The 17,305-nt window shown below is 39.7% G+C and overlaps 2 protein-coding genes and 2 pseudogenes across 4 annotated transcripts; 3 read left to right on the top strand and 1 right to left on the bottom strand.

Moving 5' to 3' along the window:
- The first annotated feature begins 4,697 nt into the window (after positions 1-4,697).
- On the top strand, positions 4,698-5,873 carry LOC146474460 (uncharacterized). The gene is made up of 2 exons (XM_085117141.1): positions 4,698-4,986; positions 5,672-5,873. The coding sequence occupies exons 1-2, from the start codon at positions 4,808-4,810 to the stop codon at positions 5,871-5,873; spliced, it is 381 nt and encodes a 126-aa protein (XP_084973267.1). The 5' UTR covers positions 4,698-4,807.
- LOC146474459 (uncharacterized) lies at positions 5,838-9,945 on the top strand. Of its 2 annotated transcripts, XM_085117057.1 has the most exons (6): positions 5,838-6,650; positions 6,820-7,021; positions 7,261-7,489; positions 8,257-8,388; positions 8,908-9,169; positions 9,462-9,945. In XM_085117057.1, the coding sequence occupies exons 1-6, from the start codon at positions 6,426-6,428 to the stop codon at positions 9,462-9,464; spliced, it is 1,053 nt and encodes a 350-aa protein (XP_084973183.1). In that variant the 5' UTR covers positions 5,838-6,425; the 3' UTR covers positions 9,465-9,945. The 2 variants fall into 2 exon arrangements, with proteins under 2 accessions (XP_084973183.1, XP_084973182.1); XM_085117056.1 differs by having other exon boundaries at positions 8,908-9,945.
- Positions 9,946-10,136: 191 nt separating this feature from the next.
- Positions 10,137-12,848, bottom strand: LOC146474458 (uncharacterized; annotated as a pseudogene). Its single transcript, XR_014866163.1, has 2 exons — positions 12,342-12,848; positions 10,137-12,102 (listed from the first exon to the last, which is right to left on the bottom strand). The product of XR_014866163.1 is annotated as an uncharacterized LOC146474458 (transcript).
- A 1,016-nt stretch (positions 12,849-13,864) lies between these two features.
- LOC146474457 (uncharacterized) lies at positions 13,865-16,058 on the top strand (annotated as a pseudogene).
- Positions 16,059-17,305: the final 1,247 nt, after the last annotated feature.

Genomic DNA, 17,305 nt, shown 5'->3' with positions numbered 1-17,305 from the left:
GAGTACCCGAAATAAGCATGGTGAAAGATTAAGTAAGAAGGAATAAATTTTGATACTTCTTGTTGAGCAAGGTGCTGTTGCCATGGCAACGTAGCAAGCTGTTAACCGTCCACAAATAATGGTTTTCCTTAATTTTTAGAAAATGCACTCGTTAGATTTTTTCCATTTTTTGTATCCAGAAACACTCACAAAATACTGACATAGTGACGCTGCTTTGGTATAATTGGTTTTGCACTTTAATGTTTTTTTGGAGATACCCTCTGTTAGATTTTGGTTTTTGTTTGTAGGCGAGTTACGCTTTTAGAAAACTACTGTTTTGTCAAATTTCAAGAAATTCTAACGAGCGGTTCCTTAGAAAACAGTTTGTTTCCACTAAAACAACCAGTCACAGTTTTTTGCTCAAATGCGCATGCGTGGCTTTTAATTAGGTTTTCTCAGCAAAGATGGAAAGCGTACAAAAAGGCTTAGCTCTTCGTGAACTCACTTTCTTTGTTCGGCGATAAATGAAGAAGGATTCACAAACGAGAAACTGAGTCATTATGACAGCAAAACTTACCTTTGTGATCCATTTGGTGTAAAATCGAGGGATCGATAGTATTTATTTACCACAACCCTTGCGCGCTTAATAGGATCACTAACAGAATCTGTAAAGCGCGCAAACTGTGTTCGGCCACCTTAAGTTTAGTCGTTGAGTTGTTGTCGTTGTTGACCCTGTAAACCAGTCGTGAGATCGCGAGAGCTGTGACCTGTTGAGTTTGAACCTTTCAGAGTGATTCCAAGCCATTAAACCTATTAGTGGACCTGTGAGTATAATTTGCCTTTAATTATTCCTTTTCCTTTGTGACATTTGTGGGGAATCGATTCCTGGAGGCAATCGTTTCCCATATCACCAGGTCTCCTCTAATGCCTTCCAATTTATCAATCGTCATTGGTACGTACCCAGAAATCTCTTTTAGCTTTCCCAAGGTTTCCAACGCTTGCACATTTGATAACAGCTTTTCGTAAAAATCGTGTATCTTCGCTGGCTGACTTCCAGTTATGTGAGGTAAAGCCAAAATTGCCTGCACGTATGCGTTGATAATCTCACTCGTTTTCCCATATTTTGTTTTCAAAATGTTTTTCCCTTTTTGGTAACCTTCTGCGTTGAAAGGGAGTGTTACGTGTTACGCCGCAAAATGTAATAAGAATCGCCGCAAAATGCAATACTAACGCAAAATGTAATAACATCGACGCAAAATGTAATAAAGTATTTAACGCAAAATGTAAGAACTTTTCTGACGCATAATGTAATAACGCAAAATGTAATAACTTACGAATAACGTGAATGGTATTTCGAAAACAGTATCATGATTCAGTGTACGTTCACCTATGCATAAATTGAATAACAGGTGTACAGGTTTTATCCTCAACTCTTAAAAGTTTCAGATCGAGGGGCTGGTGTTTTCTTACCGTATCTACTTATTGTGGCGCTTAAAAAATGTGACTCATTTGGCGCTACGCTTATTCAAAACAGTCACTTTTGGATAAGTAAATGCATAATAGGAATAAAGATATTCAGTTTAAAAACTCTGTAGATCGGAATCGGGCACAGTGAAACCTCTCCTTACGGACACCTCTCTATTAAGGACAGTTCACTTGGTCTCGGAGAGACCGAAATCCATTTAAAGCCTACTTCTCTAAAACGGACACCTCTATAATACGGACACTAATTCATGTCCCTCCGGTATCCGCTGTAAAGAGGTTTGACTGTAGTTATGTCAGGGTGAAAAACTCTTCGTAATCTCCCACCCAAGAGTTCATGTGCTTCGAATAAGCGCCCGCGTTGTTATTGAGGGGTGAGGCGCTTTTTGGAGGGCGGCGCCTAGTTTTCGAGTGCCACACCAACCTGTATAGAATACAATAGAAATTGTGACCATGTCGAGAGACGCTGCAAAATTTAATATTAACACAAAATGTAATAAAGTATTCAACGCAAAATGTAAGAACTCTTCTTTTGAATAAGCGTAGCACCAAAAAAGTCACATTTTTAAGCGCCACAATAAGTAGATACGGTAAGAAAACACCAGTCCCCCGATCTGAAACGTTAAAGAGTTGAGAATAAAACCTGTACACCTGTTATTCAATTTATGCATAGGTGAACGTACACTGAATCATGATACTGATTTCAAAAACAACCATTCACGTCATTCGTGAGTTATTACATTTTACGTTATTATATTACGGGTCAGAAAAGTTCTTACATTTTGCGTCAAATACTTTATTACATTTTGCGTCGATGTTATTACATTTTGTGGTGATTCTTATTACATTTTGCGGCGTAACAGGGAGACCATCGACATTAACGCGAACCTTCTTTTCGAGCAATTTCTTGAGGTAAGAAAATTTGGTTACGGCCGGTATTAGAGCGGTGTCTATCTCTGCCTCAAATTGGTTCCAAAATCTCAACCAGTCGACGTGCGTGCCATTGAATTTCGTTATGACAAGTTTCGGAAGCTTTGTGTTCGCCGCTTTATGTGACGTCATTCCTTTTAGATTTTCTTCTAGCTTCTTCTCTAACTGTATCTTCTTCTCGTACTTCTCTTCTTCGAATCTCAACTCTTTTTCGAATTGCTCTTCCTTCATCTGGGCAGCGAATTTTAGTTCAGCTTGCTTTTCCTCTTCCATCTCTTTGGGCTTGATCTCCTTTGTAATCCTTTCCACGTTGTTTACTGATTCCTCAAATTTCACTAATTTGGCTTCGATATCTTTGCTATCAGCTTTGACATCCTTTGCTTCCTCACCGAGTTCTAGTTTAGTTTCTTGGATTTCCACCTTAAAGTTGTGGACTTCTTCGAGTTTCTTCTCTGAGATCTTGCGCTGCCTTTCTAGCGAGAGTAGATGTCCTTCTGTCTCGTTGTCTGTAAATTCCAGCGTCGCTAACTTCGTCCCCACAGCTTTAATATTGTCCTAATACGTCGCCATTTTTCACTGTACTCGTCGCTCTATGAAGTTTTTAACGGTGTCCCGTCGGAGGTGCCACTTTTGTCGTGAATAGCTTAAAGATCTCGACAAAACAGACGCATGAGAACTGTCACAATCCTGTTAGACTGTTCACAGTCCCCTAATTTTCCGTGTGATCGTCGAGATCGAGCGCGTCTTACCGTTAATGGCCATCTTGTTTTTCAGTCGTACCGAGTCTAACCTGGGGAAGAGTATCAAGTCTACTTAGGGGGCGGGGGACGGTTTGGGAGGAGGCGAGAAAAATAGAGGGACTGTAATAACATCACTGCGACTCGCGTTCAGGGGATGTGACGGGAATTTAACGCCTATCCCCATTCATTAATTAACAAACTCCGCCTCTGATAAAAAACATGCCAAATAAAAATACACAAATGTACATTTGATACATTGCGTGATCAAAACATCACCGTTTTCCAATGGAGGCGGTGAGCACGCTTTCTTCTATACCCAAAACACCGGTTAAACCATTAGCTAAGAAGCCAGATATTTCTAGTACGTGTCGTCTTTCTTACGTTGATTTTAAGTCGTCCGGCAGATATCGTGTTTCCACGGAGAATTTGTTTTAAATACTGCAGAAATCGGGAGTTAGCAGCACTTCCCTAGCCGAGCTGGTTGCAAAGCATGTCGGAGTAGAAATCCCGCAAGATACGAAGAAGTCTTGTGTTTGCGCGTGTTTGCGCAAAATGTGCCTTGAAAATTCGGAATGCCAGTACAATATGCGAATTTATAAAGGCAGCATTGGATTCTGAAAACACCTCTTACGTAGAAAGTGGCGGAGATCCTCGCTTCAAAAGGTTGAATGTCATTTCTCCTCTAAGAAATGTCAAGAAGAGCCGGCCTTACAGCTCGCCAATGCCGAAGCAGTCACGGAAAACAAGTCCTTCCGCTGTTTCGCGAGCAGACAATGAGCCAGAAAATAGGCGAAGAGCGAAACGTTCTATATAATGCTGTTTAACGGAAATGATGACATGGCCAGAGATGCTGATCTGGGCGACACTCTGAACATAACCCTGGACGGCGTGAGTGACGATGTCTTCGATCATCCGGAGAAGCCAGTGCAGATTTTCCGCTAAACGTGTTATTGGATGATGTCGGACGTGAGGAAAAGGGCAGATCACAGAAAAAAATTAACGTGGATATAACCCTCGATTTTCCATCCGGACAGCGCCACAAGTGAGTGCCCGATGATGTGTCAGGTATTGTGAAAAACTTCGCAATAAGTAATGTCAAGGCGGCCGTTCATTTGATTTTTAAGTGCAAGGAACTGAAGCCTTTCATAGAAGAGGCCTTAAAATCAGCTATTTCTAGTGAACTGAAGGAGTATTGTCAATCAGACAACTCTCTTTTGAAGCATACTTCGCCAGCAGAATTAGCTGCGTTTTCTAATAAGTTAGTTTGCCACGAAGTGTCAGTGATGTGTCCCCTCTGGAATGCCGCCCTGAGAGCGGAGCTGGTTGCCACAGATCCAAGGCCAAGTCTGACAAGGCTGTAAATGTCCTGGCACTTTGCTCTGCTTCTGTGGCCAAATCTAGGCATCAGAGAATGTCAACCCTTGCCTACAGAATTTCCGTGATCCTGTTGCATACTGGTGCCAAGAGCCAGGATTTCACTCGCCTTAATCGTCTTGGAATTAGCATGTCCCATAAATCGATCATCGCAAAGCAGAAAAAAATGGCTTAGGAGAACGACTCGCTGGTTCTCACGTGGAAAAATAAGATTGAAACCGCCAAGAGATGCGAAAGTCTTCTTCAATGAAGTGAAAGAAAAACAAGTACCAGTGCCATTGGAAACCAGTGATGAAAATGATATGGAAATTGATGTGTATGATTTGAACCAGTCAACCCTGGGTTCTTATGATTTTTTCTCTCAAGAATCATATGAGATCTGCAAAGGTATGCTTGCATCTTCACCAACTGCCACCCCTGCTGCTCTTGAAGTGGCTGTTTCTTCGACAGCAGATAAATACAGATTAATTCCAAGATATAGGTGAGTTAGATTATTACATTACTAATATTAGTTTGAGATCTGTGCAAGGTTTTTAAGTTGGTCAATAATGTTTTCATGGCAACTGAAATAACAGTACAGCATATAAGACATCACCAAAGGCACTACGTTGGCCACTCACGTGACACGCTAATTATTTACTCTTGTTGGAAATGGTGGGATTTCTTTAGGATACCATAAGTCAATTGACTCAGTAGACAATAAAAATAGTAAAATAGGTTTTTTTTTAAGATTCAAGGCCCCCCTCATAAGACGTTGTTAAGATAAGAGAGCTCTTAATTAATGTTCTGGAAAAATAACCTATTAATATGGAACAAAACTTATGAGTTCCCATAACCTAAAAATGTATTATACAACCCAGCCCAGTCCCTTGTATGGGGACTTTAAGTGGGATTAAGGTGGCGGCCAATCAATCACATGCTCAAGATTAAAAAACCCCGTCATTTTAAAAAACGTTATTAACGGAAGAGCACCACAATGCCAAATTACAAGTTTGGACTCTCTTTGGTTTGAGGACAATTACTATTCCACAAGAACAAAAACATCATACCGCTAACCCAGATCTGAAACAATGAGGAGAACATTTTTCTATTCCTCCATAAACGAATTTAATGCTCATAACCTAGAAACAACCACCTCAATATATTTAAATATACTGTCACTTTAGAATTGCTGCAGATAATTTTGACTTGTCTGTGAAGTCACGTATTCAGACAAAGTTAAAGTCTAATCAGTCCATACACTGGACACACCAGTATGCCATCAAGGACAGGGTGAGGTGTGATCCCACACTGGATGACAGGACCCAGGACCCAGGACCCAGGACCCAGGACCCAGGACCCAGGACCCAGGACCCAGGACTCAGTTGACCCTCAATGATCTGCCCCTTTGTAACCTTTTACCTGGAAAGACCATTCAGAACACGTTCAAGAGGGACTCAACTGTGTTGGTATCAAGGATGGTTGCTAAGTACCTGGCACCATTCAATCAGTTCAAAGACATCATCATCAATCACATTCCGCACATGTTTTCTAAGGAAATGGCAAAAAAATCTGAAAGGGTATGAAACATATTGTGCTAATCTTTTTTAACCCTTGTCCTTTTCATAATTCTTTATTTCCCATTTCTGTAATGATGTTGCAAGGAGAAATTGGTCAGTGATTTAGTTAACAAACAAATAGGCAATACATATATAAAGACAAACCTTTTTTCATATTACTTTAGTTCATTTTTTATGTAATACTCTGTTCTTTATCCAAGTATTATTTGGGTCTCTTTAAAACATATTTCATGGTTTTTTGTTCTACTCTCTTCCCCAACATACCAAAAGCTAACAAACAATATTGATGAGAGGAAAAAAGTTCACTTTTTTCTAATGCTGTTTTGGACTGACACCCCTTAACTCAAACATCTCGGGATAAATGGCTCATTTGCTTATATCAAACCAGAAAAAGTATGTGCCGACCGTTGAAGTCCAGGACCAGGGAACCTACGTGGAGCCTATATTCTTCGATGGCGATGCGTTAACAGAAGAGAGGGCAACGAACGTCCAGTGGACGTTCAAGGATGGTGATAACACGTTGGACCGCTTAGAGGGATTGGAACCACTTCATACGGACTGGCATGCTAAACTGAAGTTGTACGATGTAAGTGCAAGTTACATACTTTTAATGTTAATATACATGTACCCTTATTTCTAGGAGGGACCACTTCAAATGGCTAGGCTGTGTGGCTGTGTTGTGTATCGTTCTTATATTTAATGTACACATTATGTTAATACATTATTAATATTATCTCTTTATTTATCTTACATAGCTGGATTACAAAATCTTTTTCAAAACGGAGTCATCTGGAGATGTGGGGAGTACATGTGCTTCGATGAATATGACTGGGAAGACCAATGCCAAGCAGGGACCAATGGCAGATTACAATGCATACAAGGACTTTCACGACAGAGAGTTTGAGGAACATGTGCTGGCATCTTTCATGACATTCTCTGGGATGAAAACAATGGGAGGTAATCTTTTACACTAGACAAAATACTTGTGTTGTATGTTTGAAAATAAATGTTGAATATAAAAATAAACATGGGACAAAAAGAAAATTAAAAGCACAAAATTGCCGTAAAATTTATTCTGAAATTAAGATGTTATATAAAAGCGTCTAAAATTGTCATTTATTTTTTGATGCTGAGAACAATCAAAATAGTGATGGCTTGAGACAAACAGTAAATTTATTAATTTTGCTCTATTATAGAACAACCAAGGGGAGTGACCATTCCCTCTGTTTGGTCAACAAAAGAGGAAAAGAAAAGATGGTTTGAACAAGCCATAGCCAGTTACCTTGACCAATTTGTCTTTGGTGCCACAGATGTGTCAACCATGGTAGAACAAGTCGAAAGACTTGACAACAATGTTGGTGACAGATATCCATGCAGGGCACCGGGCTGTGACAAATCCTATGCATTTCACTCTGGTAGAGTGAGGTAAGTATAACTACTTTCGCATGACCTAACTATGGCAACAATGGTATCTCACAAATACATGTAACAGTATCAATAATACCGCTTATTTAGTCTGATAGTATTAATCAATGCTGCCACAATTATAACATGAGAAACACTATTCAAATTGCAACTAAAGAAAAAAAGTTACAATTATCAATTTATCATATTTCTCATATAAGCACAACACTTATTACATTTTTGGACCTCATTCAAAGCTTGGCATGGCTTGGCTTACGTGTATTAAATTTTCACCACTGAGAGTGCCTGTAAAATACTAAGAAAACGTGGTCTAAAGGGAAGTTTATTAGTAGTACAGTGAATCTAGAGATTGTCAGCCAGTGAAGTAGTACAATGAATCTCAGTGGGTGCTTATTCAAATAAATATGGTATATTTGGATTTTTAATTGAAACCTTAAAAGAGGGGTTTGGAGGTTAAATACATGATGTATGGAAATTTCAGCATATATGGCAGGGTTCTCACTAAGTGCTGGCAAAGAAAAAAAAAATGGCTACTTTGAGGTTTGGGCCCTGTAGTCGTTTTTGAGAAAAAGGGGGTAAAATAGGGAAAGAAAGCCTGAAATCGCCTACAATACTCAATTGCTAAGCCGCCTACCTTTACGTTATAGCTGCATACTTTAAAACTTAACGAGAACCCTGTGTGGTAATAGGATTATATCCACTTGTTGGACATGGGGTCAAGATTTGATTATCAATCTAGAGTATTAATTTTGCTATTACTTTGAAAGGCATGAGACTGTTTCACATCCGGCACTTTTGGTGCAAGACACTGGACCAACTGACGAGATGGATAGTGAAGGCTACTACAGGTGCAGAGGAAACTGTGGACTTGTATATAAGACAAAGGCAACACGGAACAAGTGAGTATAATTTGATCCTGTGCTTAATCCAAGACTACACTACAAGAAAATGTATTGCAAAGTTAAGTTGTCTTGCACTCTACAACTAAATTGCCCTTATATGCATCAGCATTATTACATTTCGTTCCCCCCCCCCCCCCCACCCCCAACCATCCAAGTTATTACAAGTTTACTCAATAAGAACCCAACAATAAATTAATCTCTGCAAAGGATAACCACCTTTTTAAAATTTAAATTTTGATTGCTTCATTTTTTTCATGGTTAGTAGAGGTTAGGAAACCTGGCAAACATCAAAATTGAAAACAATGGTGGTGTGGGTTATGTTAGAAGCTCCTCACCGTACACAATCCTTTGTATAATGTGCACAAACTATGACTGAAAAAAATAATGTTATGTTTCTATTGGTCAATAACTTCAAAATGATGGGAATGCTATTGAACGTTGTGCACAAACAAAGGGATTACCAACCACTCCACTTTAATAAACTATGCTTTTTTGTTTTAATTTAATTTCTCTAAGCCATGAGAAGAAAAAGCATCCAACTCTGGAGGTACGTGATGAGCCCCAAGAAGATGACAATTCCAAGAATCAGCCTCAAGACACTATTTTTAATTACCATAAGGCTAAGCTTTGTCACGGTCTTGTTTTAGCCAATTTCAAGGATGCCATAAGAGAAGGGGATGGGGAGAGGGTAATTTCCTTGTACAAAATTCTATTATTAATTTACAAGAGCCACGGTTGTACAAAGTATGCATATACCACATTAATGCTTCTAGTTAAAGTAAGTGCATTGCTCAGCGAGTCACAAGCCTTCAGGCTAAAGTGGAAACGGTTTTGCAATGCTACTGGAAAAAGAGCTAGAAATATTCCATTAGATCTTCAATTAGAACATGACAATAATTCTGTTAAGGCTTCCTTAAAAAGCCTTGGTGCTAACCTCAATGAAGTGAATGCCCAGAGAGTAGCAGCCTCTTTAAATCACATGATCACCATAATGCAAACAGTGGATGGAGACTGTAAGGGCCAAAGCCGAACTGGGACCGTGAGAGGAGGGAAGGACCCTGCTGAGACAGTAAAGTAGATTACTGATGACCTAGGGAGGGGCGGCTACAAAGGTTTTGAAAAGTTCAGCTCCGACCTCACTGAAAGACTGGACTACAGAAACAGGATCAAGGATCATCGGATCAAGGATCATCTGAGAATATGGGAAAAGATTTACACATAGCAACCCAATTAGAGTATTAATACCCTGCATATCTTTTTTTATCAGCTGTTTCATATACAGATGTATGCAGATTTCTTCACAGTTTTATGCAGTGTGATAAATTTCACTTGATTTGTGTTGTAAGGTCAGACTTAAAAATTCATTTGATATTTCGTTTTAAATTTGTTGTATTCCAGTAGATTTTTATTCCCCGACATAAACTTGGCAACAACAGGGGCAATTGGTTAAAGATCATCATTTGTTTTTTGTAAGAAATAATGTCATTTATCAATTTTAAATAACATTCATGAGTACTCTTTACATCTTCATGTGGAATTAATCAGGAACAGAAATTATAGTATTTGCACACATTTTTCTGTCTTTTTCTTCAATCTTATCAGGTGAAAAAAGCACTGTAGTTTGAATACAAAATTAAGCAAGTACTATATAGAGCTCAGACAATTTGTTCTTCAGCAGAAACTTAAGATAAAACTCTTGACACAAAAATGACATTGACAACACAGTCATCAAATTAGCTGCTATGAAGACTCTTAGTATTTTTAATAGTGGTTATCTGAGTTGTATGATACACAATATCCTTTCCTCATCTTTGTAAAATATGGTAAGGCATACAACATGATAAAGGGCTGCCTATCCTTGGTGATCTTATTCTCTACGGATAATTAAAAACAGTTGTCATAACGTCATTTACATACCATTCCCTTCTGAGTTTACGTATAAGTGGTATCTCAATCAATAAAAATTTAATAACAGATAAGAAATTGTACCAACTACACATTTTCTAGTTCTTCGGTGTTAATTCTATCTGGATCGGAATCTGACTCAGATGAGATGTGTTCCGTTTCATCACAGTCATAATATAAGTCAATGAAAAATTGGTCATTAGGTACAGCTGTTGCCATCATTTTATCAAAGTATGGAATGTCTTCAAAAATATCTTGGAAAACTTCTAAAATCAACTTGGCAGTACCCAGGCTAAATACAGGGAAGTGCTAGAGAATGTCTGACAAAGAAGAAACAGAGGATGCATGTAACATCAGTTCATTAACTAGTTCTGAGGTGAAACTGCTTGAACTGGTGGAGTCAAACATAAATGCTTTCCTGTTGGAAATTCCACACTTGACTTCGCATAGGGCTTTCTGCAATGTCTCAGCATTTTCTTCTGGTCGTTGGAACGCAGCACAAGACTCTGAGGTAGATGTCATCCCTTTTGGCCCATCTAAAGGAAATCTTTCACGACTACACTCCTCACCAGAACATAAACAATTGTTGTCACAGCTGCTGCAGCATTCATGTGGAGGATTATTGCTTGAGACATCATCAAGGTCCTTAAATAAAGCTTTTTTGACACAACTCCCTAAACGTGCAAATTGCTTGATAGCTTCTTCACGATGGGCGAGCTGATTACCATGGTATAGAAAAACATAATGTGCACTGGCACCATCTCTTCCAGCTCTTCCAGCTTCCTGTATGTGGTCCACAACACTTCTTGCTGAGCCAATGTGGATTATGTATCTAACATCAGGAAAAGTGACTCCCATACTGAGGGCAGAGGTTGCAATAACAATACGGACTTGTCCCACGTTATCTTGAAATGAATGTGAAACCCTAGATTTGTATTTAGGGAGAGTCATGGAATGGTAAATTCCCACCAACCTGTTCTCCGGGATTCTTGGCTTCTCTGCCAAATACGCAGAATCGCCTAACTCATCTAGCGGGAACCAAAAACTTTTGCAACATCATGCATTGTGGCACAAAAAATTATTGTCTTTGGAGACAATAAATTTCTTTCTTTGATAACATCTATTAACCATCCAAGGTAACCAAGCTGGTCAGTCTTAGTAGTTTTTATCACAGAGAAATGTAATTTGTGATAAGCACTGGCATAAATTAATATTTTGCCGACACGGAACAGAGAACTGGGTGCTAGTGTAGCGCGTGAGGTTTCATGGTTAGGGGATTTGAAATAGAGTCCGTTGTGTAACTTGTGACATTCTACGGTCAGCCTCCATCGGCGTCGCATCAGTTTGTTTGATTTCAGTTTGTATTTTCTGTTTTCAGTGTTTTATTGTTATTTCGCCAGACCATAATTTGTTATTCAGTTTCTTATTTGGTGTTTTATTGTAATTTCTTAATTTCCTAACCTTATTAGGATTGTATCGATAATAAATATTTGTCATGCAATGTAAATCTGGACAACAAGTCAATACAGGATTCAATGTTCATTTGCAAACAACTTACGGAATTTACAACATAGAGGTATACAGAAGAAGAGAGGCTGAGCTTCTTAAGTGACAAGCTTTGCATCTTATAGCTTACAAAAAAATCAAAATCGAAATACGAAAAATTAAACAGTAAAACTTCTAAGTTTGGAGAAACAAAATAATCGCTAATACGTACCACTACAAAAGGATCGAAGAGTTGACAGTTCGCCAAAATCTTTTCTAAAGGGTTCTGAAACCCTCTTTCCTCTCTTCTTGCCCTTTCCCCTGAAGTGTAAGATAGTTCTCATAAAATTAAAATCTCAGTAAAGTGTTCGCTGTGAAAGGCTTAATAGCTAGCTTAAAATAATACATGCAAAGACATCGCGTGGGGAATTCATCGCGTGCGATTTTGTTAACCAAATGAAAGGCAAAATTTAAAATATCACATAAATTGTACCACTGATCGCAAAAAATGACCTCTTATCTGCTGGAAAGCAGTTAACCTTGCATTTCTCGCCACTTACCAGGTTTCCACTGTGTGACTTTCGTCCACCACGATCAGCGACAACGATTTCTTGAGCTCGGAGGAGTCACCCTTTAGCAAACTAAGAAATTCGCTCGATAAAGCTTGCTCAGCGGAGGCATAGATTAATTTGTATTTGTTGCTTTTAATGTCCTTTAAGCCTTCGCTCGAATTCTCGAAACCTTAAGCTGTCATGCCAAAATCGTTGTAGTTTACTTGCTCTTCTACGATGCTGCGAAGCGAGACGATAACTAAACTACACGGATCAGTGACGCAGCCCTCCATTTCTTTTTCAATGACAAAGCTTTGATATATTAAGCTCTTCCCGAAGCCAGTAAGTAGTACAGCAAACACATCTTTGCCATCCAGTAAACTTTTCAACGCTTCTTCTTGTTTGTCCTTCAAAACTAAACCTCCAAGGCGCTCAGTTAATCTGCATGAAAACGATACATCTGAAATTGATCCCCTGCGCGCGAGAGCCATTTAATAGAACTGTCGACTTGTCAACAGCTTGTCAGTTTAAGCCAAACGTGTTGTCAATGCAGATTAACCTCTATTGTCTAATGACTAATCAGATGCTCCTTGAACGCGAGTCGCAGTGATGTTGGTACAGTCCCTCTATTTTTCTCGCCCCCCACCCCGTAGAGCTATAATCCCCGACGCCCGCCCCCTCGGTACATCTAAAAATCAAGATGGCTGCCATTAAGGGTAAGACGCGCTCGATCTCGACGATCACACGGAAAAATAGGGGACTGTGTACAGTCTACAATCCTGTTTAATGCTCTCCGATCACAAGTGATTACACAACAACCCTTTTTCTCCAACGCTCGGGTTCCTAAGTCTAAAATTACACATGATTACAAAATAAACTAAACAGCTATCAGTTAACAGATCTTGACAGATCCGCTCGAATTTCTTTAGTCACGCAAGCGTCACACAAACACCTAAGTTCTCTACAGTATGTTGTTGGTCTAAATGTCCAGGTTCGGCTCGCTGCCACGTTCTTGAAATTTAAGTTATTCAAAGTTCCTTGAATGCGAAAACTATTAACAGTGTTCATCGATTTCTTCACTTTCACATCCCCCAACCAGTGATCCGACATGTTCTATCCCAGGCCTTTATTTTCAAATCCTCGATCTGTTGTTTCAGTTGTTTGATATTCGGCTGGACTCTGCAACCTCGAAAAAGCTGCTGGTGACATAAATTAAAATTGGCGCGAGAACAGGACGCACTCTTCAGTAAATTTATTTCTTTAAGTCATTCCGCATATTTTGTATTTCGTATACCGGTAATTGTGCCATTTCGCACGTCATGCCACATGCCATTCCGCAAACTACAGTGAACGACCGCCTGGGAGGCTAGACAAATATCTGTTGTAAAATATGAGACTACTGTAGTCTGAAAATGAACCACAAGGGTCGTTAGGGGGAGGAGACGGCTGACATTTCAAACCGTAATCAGATAAAACAAGCTTTTGCCAAACAAAGGCCTTTCATCGATCACGCTGAAACGAAAATAATTGCACGCTCATTTCAGCGTCAGTTGCACATGCACAATCAAAATTTGCAATTTAAAGTAGACACACTTGACAGAAGTTTATCATTCAACGGCGAAACGAGCAGCGAACCACTTGCTACACAATCATGAGCTCCAAACCCTATCGTGTTGGCCAATGGCTTCCTTTCGACCGGAAAGTTATTGACGAATGGCTAGCCAACGTGATCAAAGAAGTCAAAGTTAAATCCAAAGATAAGTTAGATTTGATAATGGCTCTCCATCCACCAGCTGAAGATGAAGAAAAAGCCAGCAGTGGACATCAAGTTGCAGCTACCAGCGCTACAGATAAAGACCTCGTGCTCCATCCACCGGTTGAAGAACTGAAGAATGCTATTCTTTCCGACCCCGAGATCAACATGTTCTTTCATCAGATGTTCTGGCAACAGTACCGTCTCCCAGATATGGATACTTCAGAAGGCACAAAAATTTTGTCCTGGCAGCTGATGATTCTAATAATCGACTACATCATGACAACTGCTCCAGCGTATAACAAAACTGGTTTGCTTATCTTCCCCATCAATGTCATTTTGAACTGGCCGAAGGCTACGACTGCTGGATTTGCTGCTTTCCTGAATGACAAAGTCAACAGGTTGTTCAAGAATATTCTCAATTACTGGGCTGACACGTTTCTGTCCACTTCAGCTTCATGTTACGTTTTGAGTAAGGACCCTCGACACGGTTGGTTTGGTGAGGATGCAATGGAAGCAATGCCAAACTTTGCTAAAGAGTTTAAATGCAACCCACAGGCAGAATATTATGGCTATAAATCATGGGATGATTTTTTCACCAGAGAGTTTCGCCCTGGAGTTCGTCCAGTAGAATCTCCAAACGATGATTCCATTATTGCGAACGCCTGTGAGTCGGCACCGTTAAAGATTTCTACAGCCGTAAAAAAGAGGGACTACTTTTGGATAAAGAGTCAACGATACTCCTTGGATTTTATCCTGAACATGAGTGACCTGGCCAAGCAGTTTCACGGTGGAACCGTCTACCAAGCGTTCCTTAGCGCCACCAATTATCACCGATGGCACAGTCCTGTGACCGGCACCATTTACAAAACAGAACTTGTGGATGGTTCCTATTACTCGCAAACCCACAACATCCAGGACGACCCCTCACCCAGAATGTCACAAGGATACCTGGCCCAGGTAGCCGCCCGAGGAATTGTGTACATCAAAGCTGACAATCCTGATATTGGCTTGATGTGTTTCGTATCAATCGGTATGTTAGACGTGTCTACCAACGAAATCACCGTAGAAGAGGGGAATACAGTGATGAAAGGTGACCAGCTCGGTATGTTTCACTTTGGTGGTTCCACGCATTGTCTGATATTCCGACCTGGAGTGAATATCGAGTTTGATACGCGAGGCCAAACACCAGGCCTGGATACACATAATATTCCAGTTAAAGCCAAAATTGCGACCGTACTTCCAGCAGACAAAAAGAAGTGAGAATTTTAAAGAACATTGAACTATGATGTGAACAGTACATTTGTAGCTTTGTCTCGCTTTAAAAATGAGTCGCGCACGAGTTGGTTTTCTGGAAAATTAAAGCGACCAAATTGTATTTCTTAGAGACGTTTCAACCGGTATTAATTTTTGCCGAGTCCATAGACATTTCGAGAAACTTAAGAGTTTCAAAGAAGTTTAAATGCATGCAGTGTAGACCTTTCGGCTCAAAATTGCAAGAAACCTTTGTTATGGACACATCTTTTAGCAGTTTGTTCAAGACGAAGCTTATAATCAGTTGTATCCCTGTTATTTTGGCATGTACGACGCGGACTCACACAAAGTTTTTGAACTTGTATTTTGTCCGAAAATTATTAAAAAACGAGCATTTTACAGGGTAAGAAAATGAAAGAATAGAAACGCTACGGCTCATATTCTGCACATTGTTATTTAGGTTGAAGGAAAAACTGCAGATATAATGGGCTTGAGGTAATTTAATTTTTCCTTTTGTATTTTGCTAATTTTGTATGCAGATTTGTTACTTTAGTTATTTGCTTAACTATGTAGTGTTATAGTCTTGAAACTCGGCCAATGTCAAAGGGTATCTGTAAAACGCGGACCGGATGGCTGCGGATGGCGGATGGCGGATGGCGGATGGGAAAATGCGGATGGAAAAATGCGGATGACAAAATAAAATAAAAAAATGAAAAAAATGAAATAAAATGGAAGGTATAAATATATAAATAGACAGATTAACAAGAAGAAAAAAATTGAATGGAAAATAACAACAACAATAAACAAAGGACTAACGTTACCCAAAAAAACCGCCAGTAAACAAAGAACGGCGCTGGGACTTAAAGAGACCACTAAACCAACCATCAATTTGCTTTTAGTCGGTAGTCTTCATAAGACGTGTTAATACTCCTTGCGTTCCGTTCGTTGAATCGCTTTCTTTGCTTCCCGGTTTTTCACTTGTATTTCTTCTATTAAACATGGCATAATGGGGCTGACAGGCCTACGCGACTCTCATGTGCGTGTTTAGCCTAAATAAGAGTTTTGCCCTCACGGGTTATGTCTTCCAAAGAACACCCTTTTCTCTATGAAAAGAGCGGTGCTCCCCGTAAAATTTTCTTTTAGCGCTGGATTTTCTTCTTATTAAATGCCATCTATGATTTGGAGGATTTGCGCGATAGACACTGAACAAAGCCATGTGTTTAACTGTCGCATGTGTCGTAATTGATCTCAAAGGTCATTTTGACCTCTTGTTGTTACGTTTCCGTTTATAATTTAGCGACTGTCGTTCTTATGCCGTTTGTGGCATTTAGTTTAGGCTTGGTATGGCTCATTTCAGTGCGTCTGGTGACAGTATAGCCTCTCTTTTTATCGTTGTAAGGATAGGATTTGAGAACGGATCAAGGGACAAATAACCGTGATAAGAAGCACAGCATCTTGCAACAAAAGCAAATAGCCGGGCCCGGCAATCTGACAAAAGCGACAAAAGCTGCAAGATAATGTATAGTTATTACACGGTTCAAATCCTATCCTTACAACGATAAAAAGAGAGGCTATACTGTCACCAGACGCACTGAAATGAGCCATACCAAGCCAAAACTAAATGCCACAAACGGCATAAGAACGACAGTCGCTAAATTATAAACGGAAACGTAACAACAAGAGGTCAAAATGACCTTTGAGATCAATTACAACACATGCGACAGTTAAACACATGGCTTTGTTCAGTGTCTATCGCGCAAATCCTCCAAATCATAGATGGCATTTAATAAGAAGAAAATCCAGCGCTAAAAGAAAATTTTACCGGGAGCACCGCTCTTTTCATAGAGAAAAGGGTGTTCTTTGGAAGACATAACCCGTGAGGGCAAAACTCTTATTTAGGCTAAACACGCACATGAGAGTCGCGTAGGCCTGTCAACCCCATTATGCCATGTTTAATAGAAGAAAT

Source organism: Pavona decussata, unplaced genomic scaffold (genome assembly GCF_977016875.1).
Source record: "Pavona decussata unplaced genomic scaffold, jaPavDecu1.1 SCAFFOLD_89, whole genome shotgun sequence".
Taxonomy (NCBI): domain Eukaryota; kingdom Metazoa; phylum Cnidaria; class Anthozoa; order Scleractinia; family Agariciidae; genus Pavona; species Pavona decussata.
Note: the sequence above shows the minus strand (reverse complement) of the source record. Positions and strands in the feature narration are given on the sequence as shown.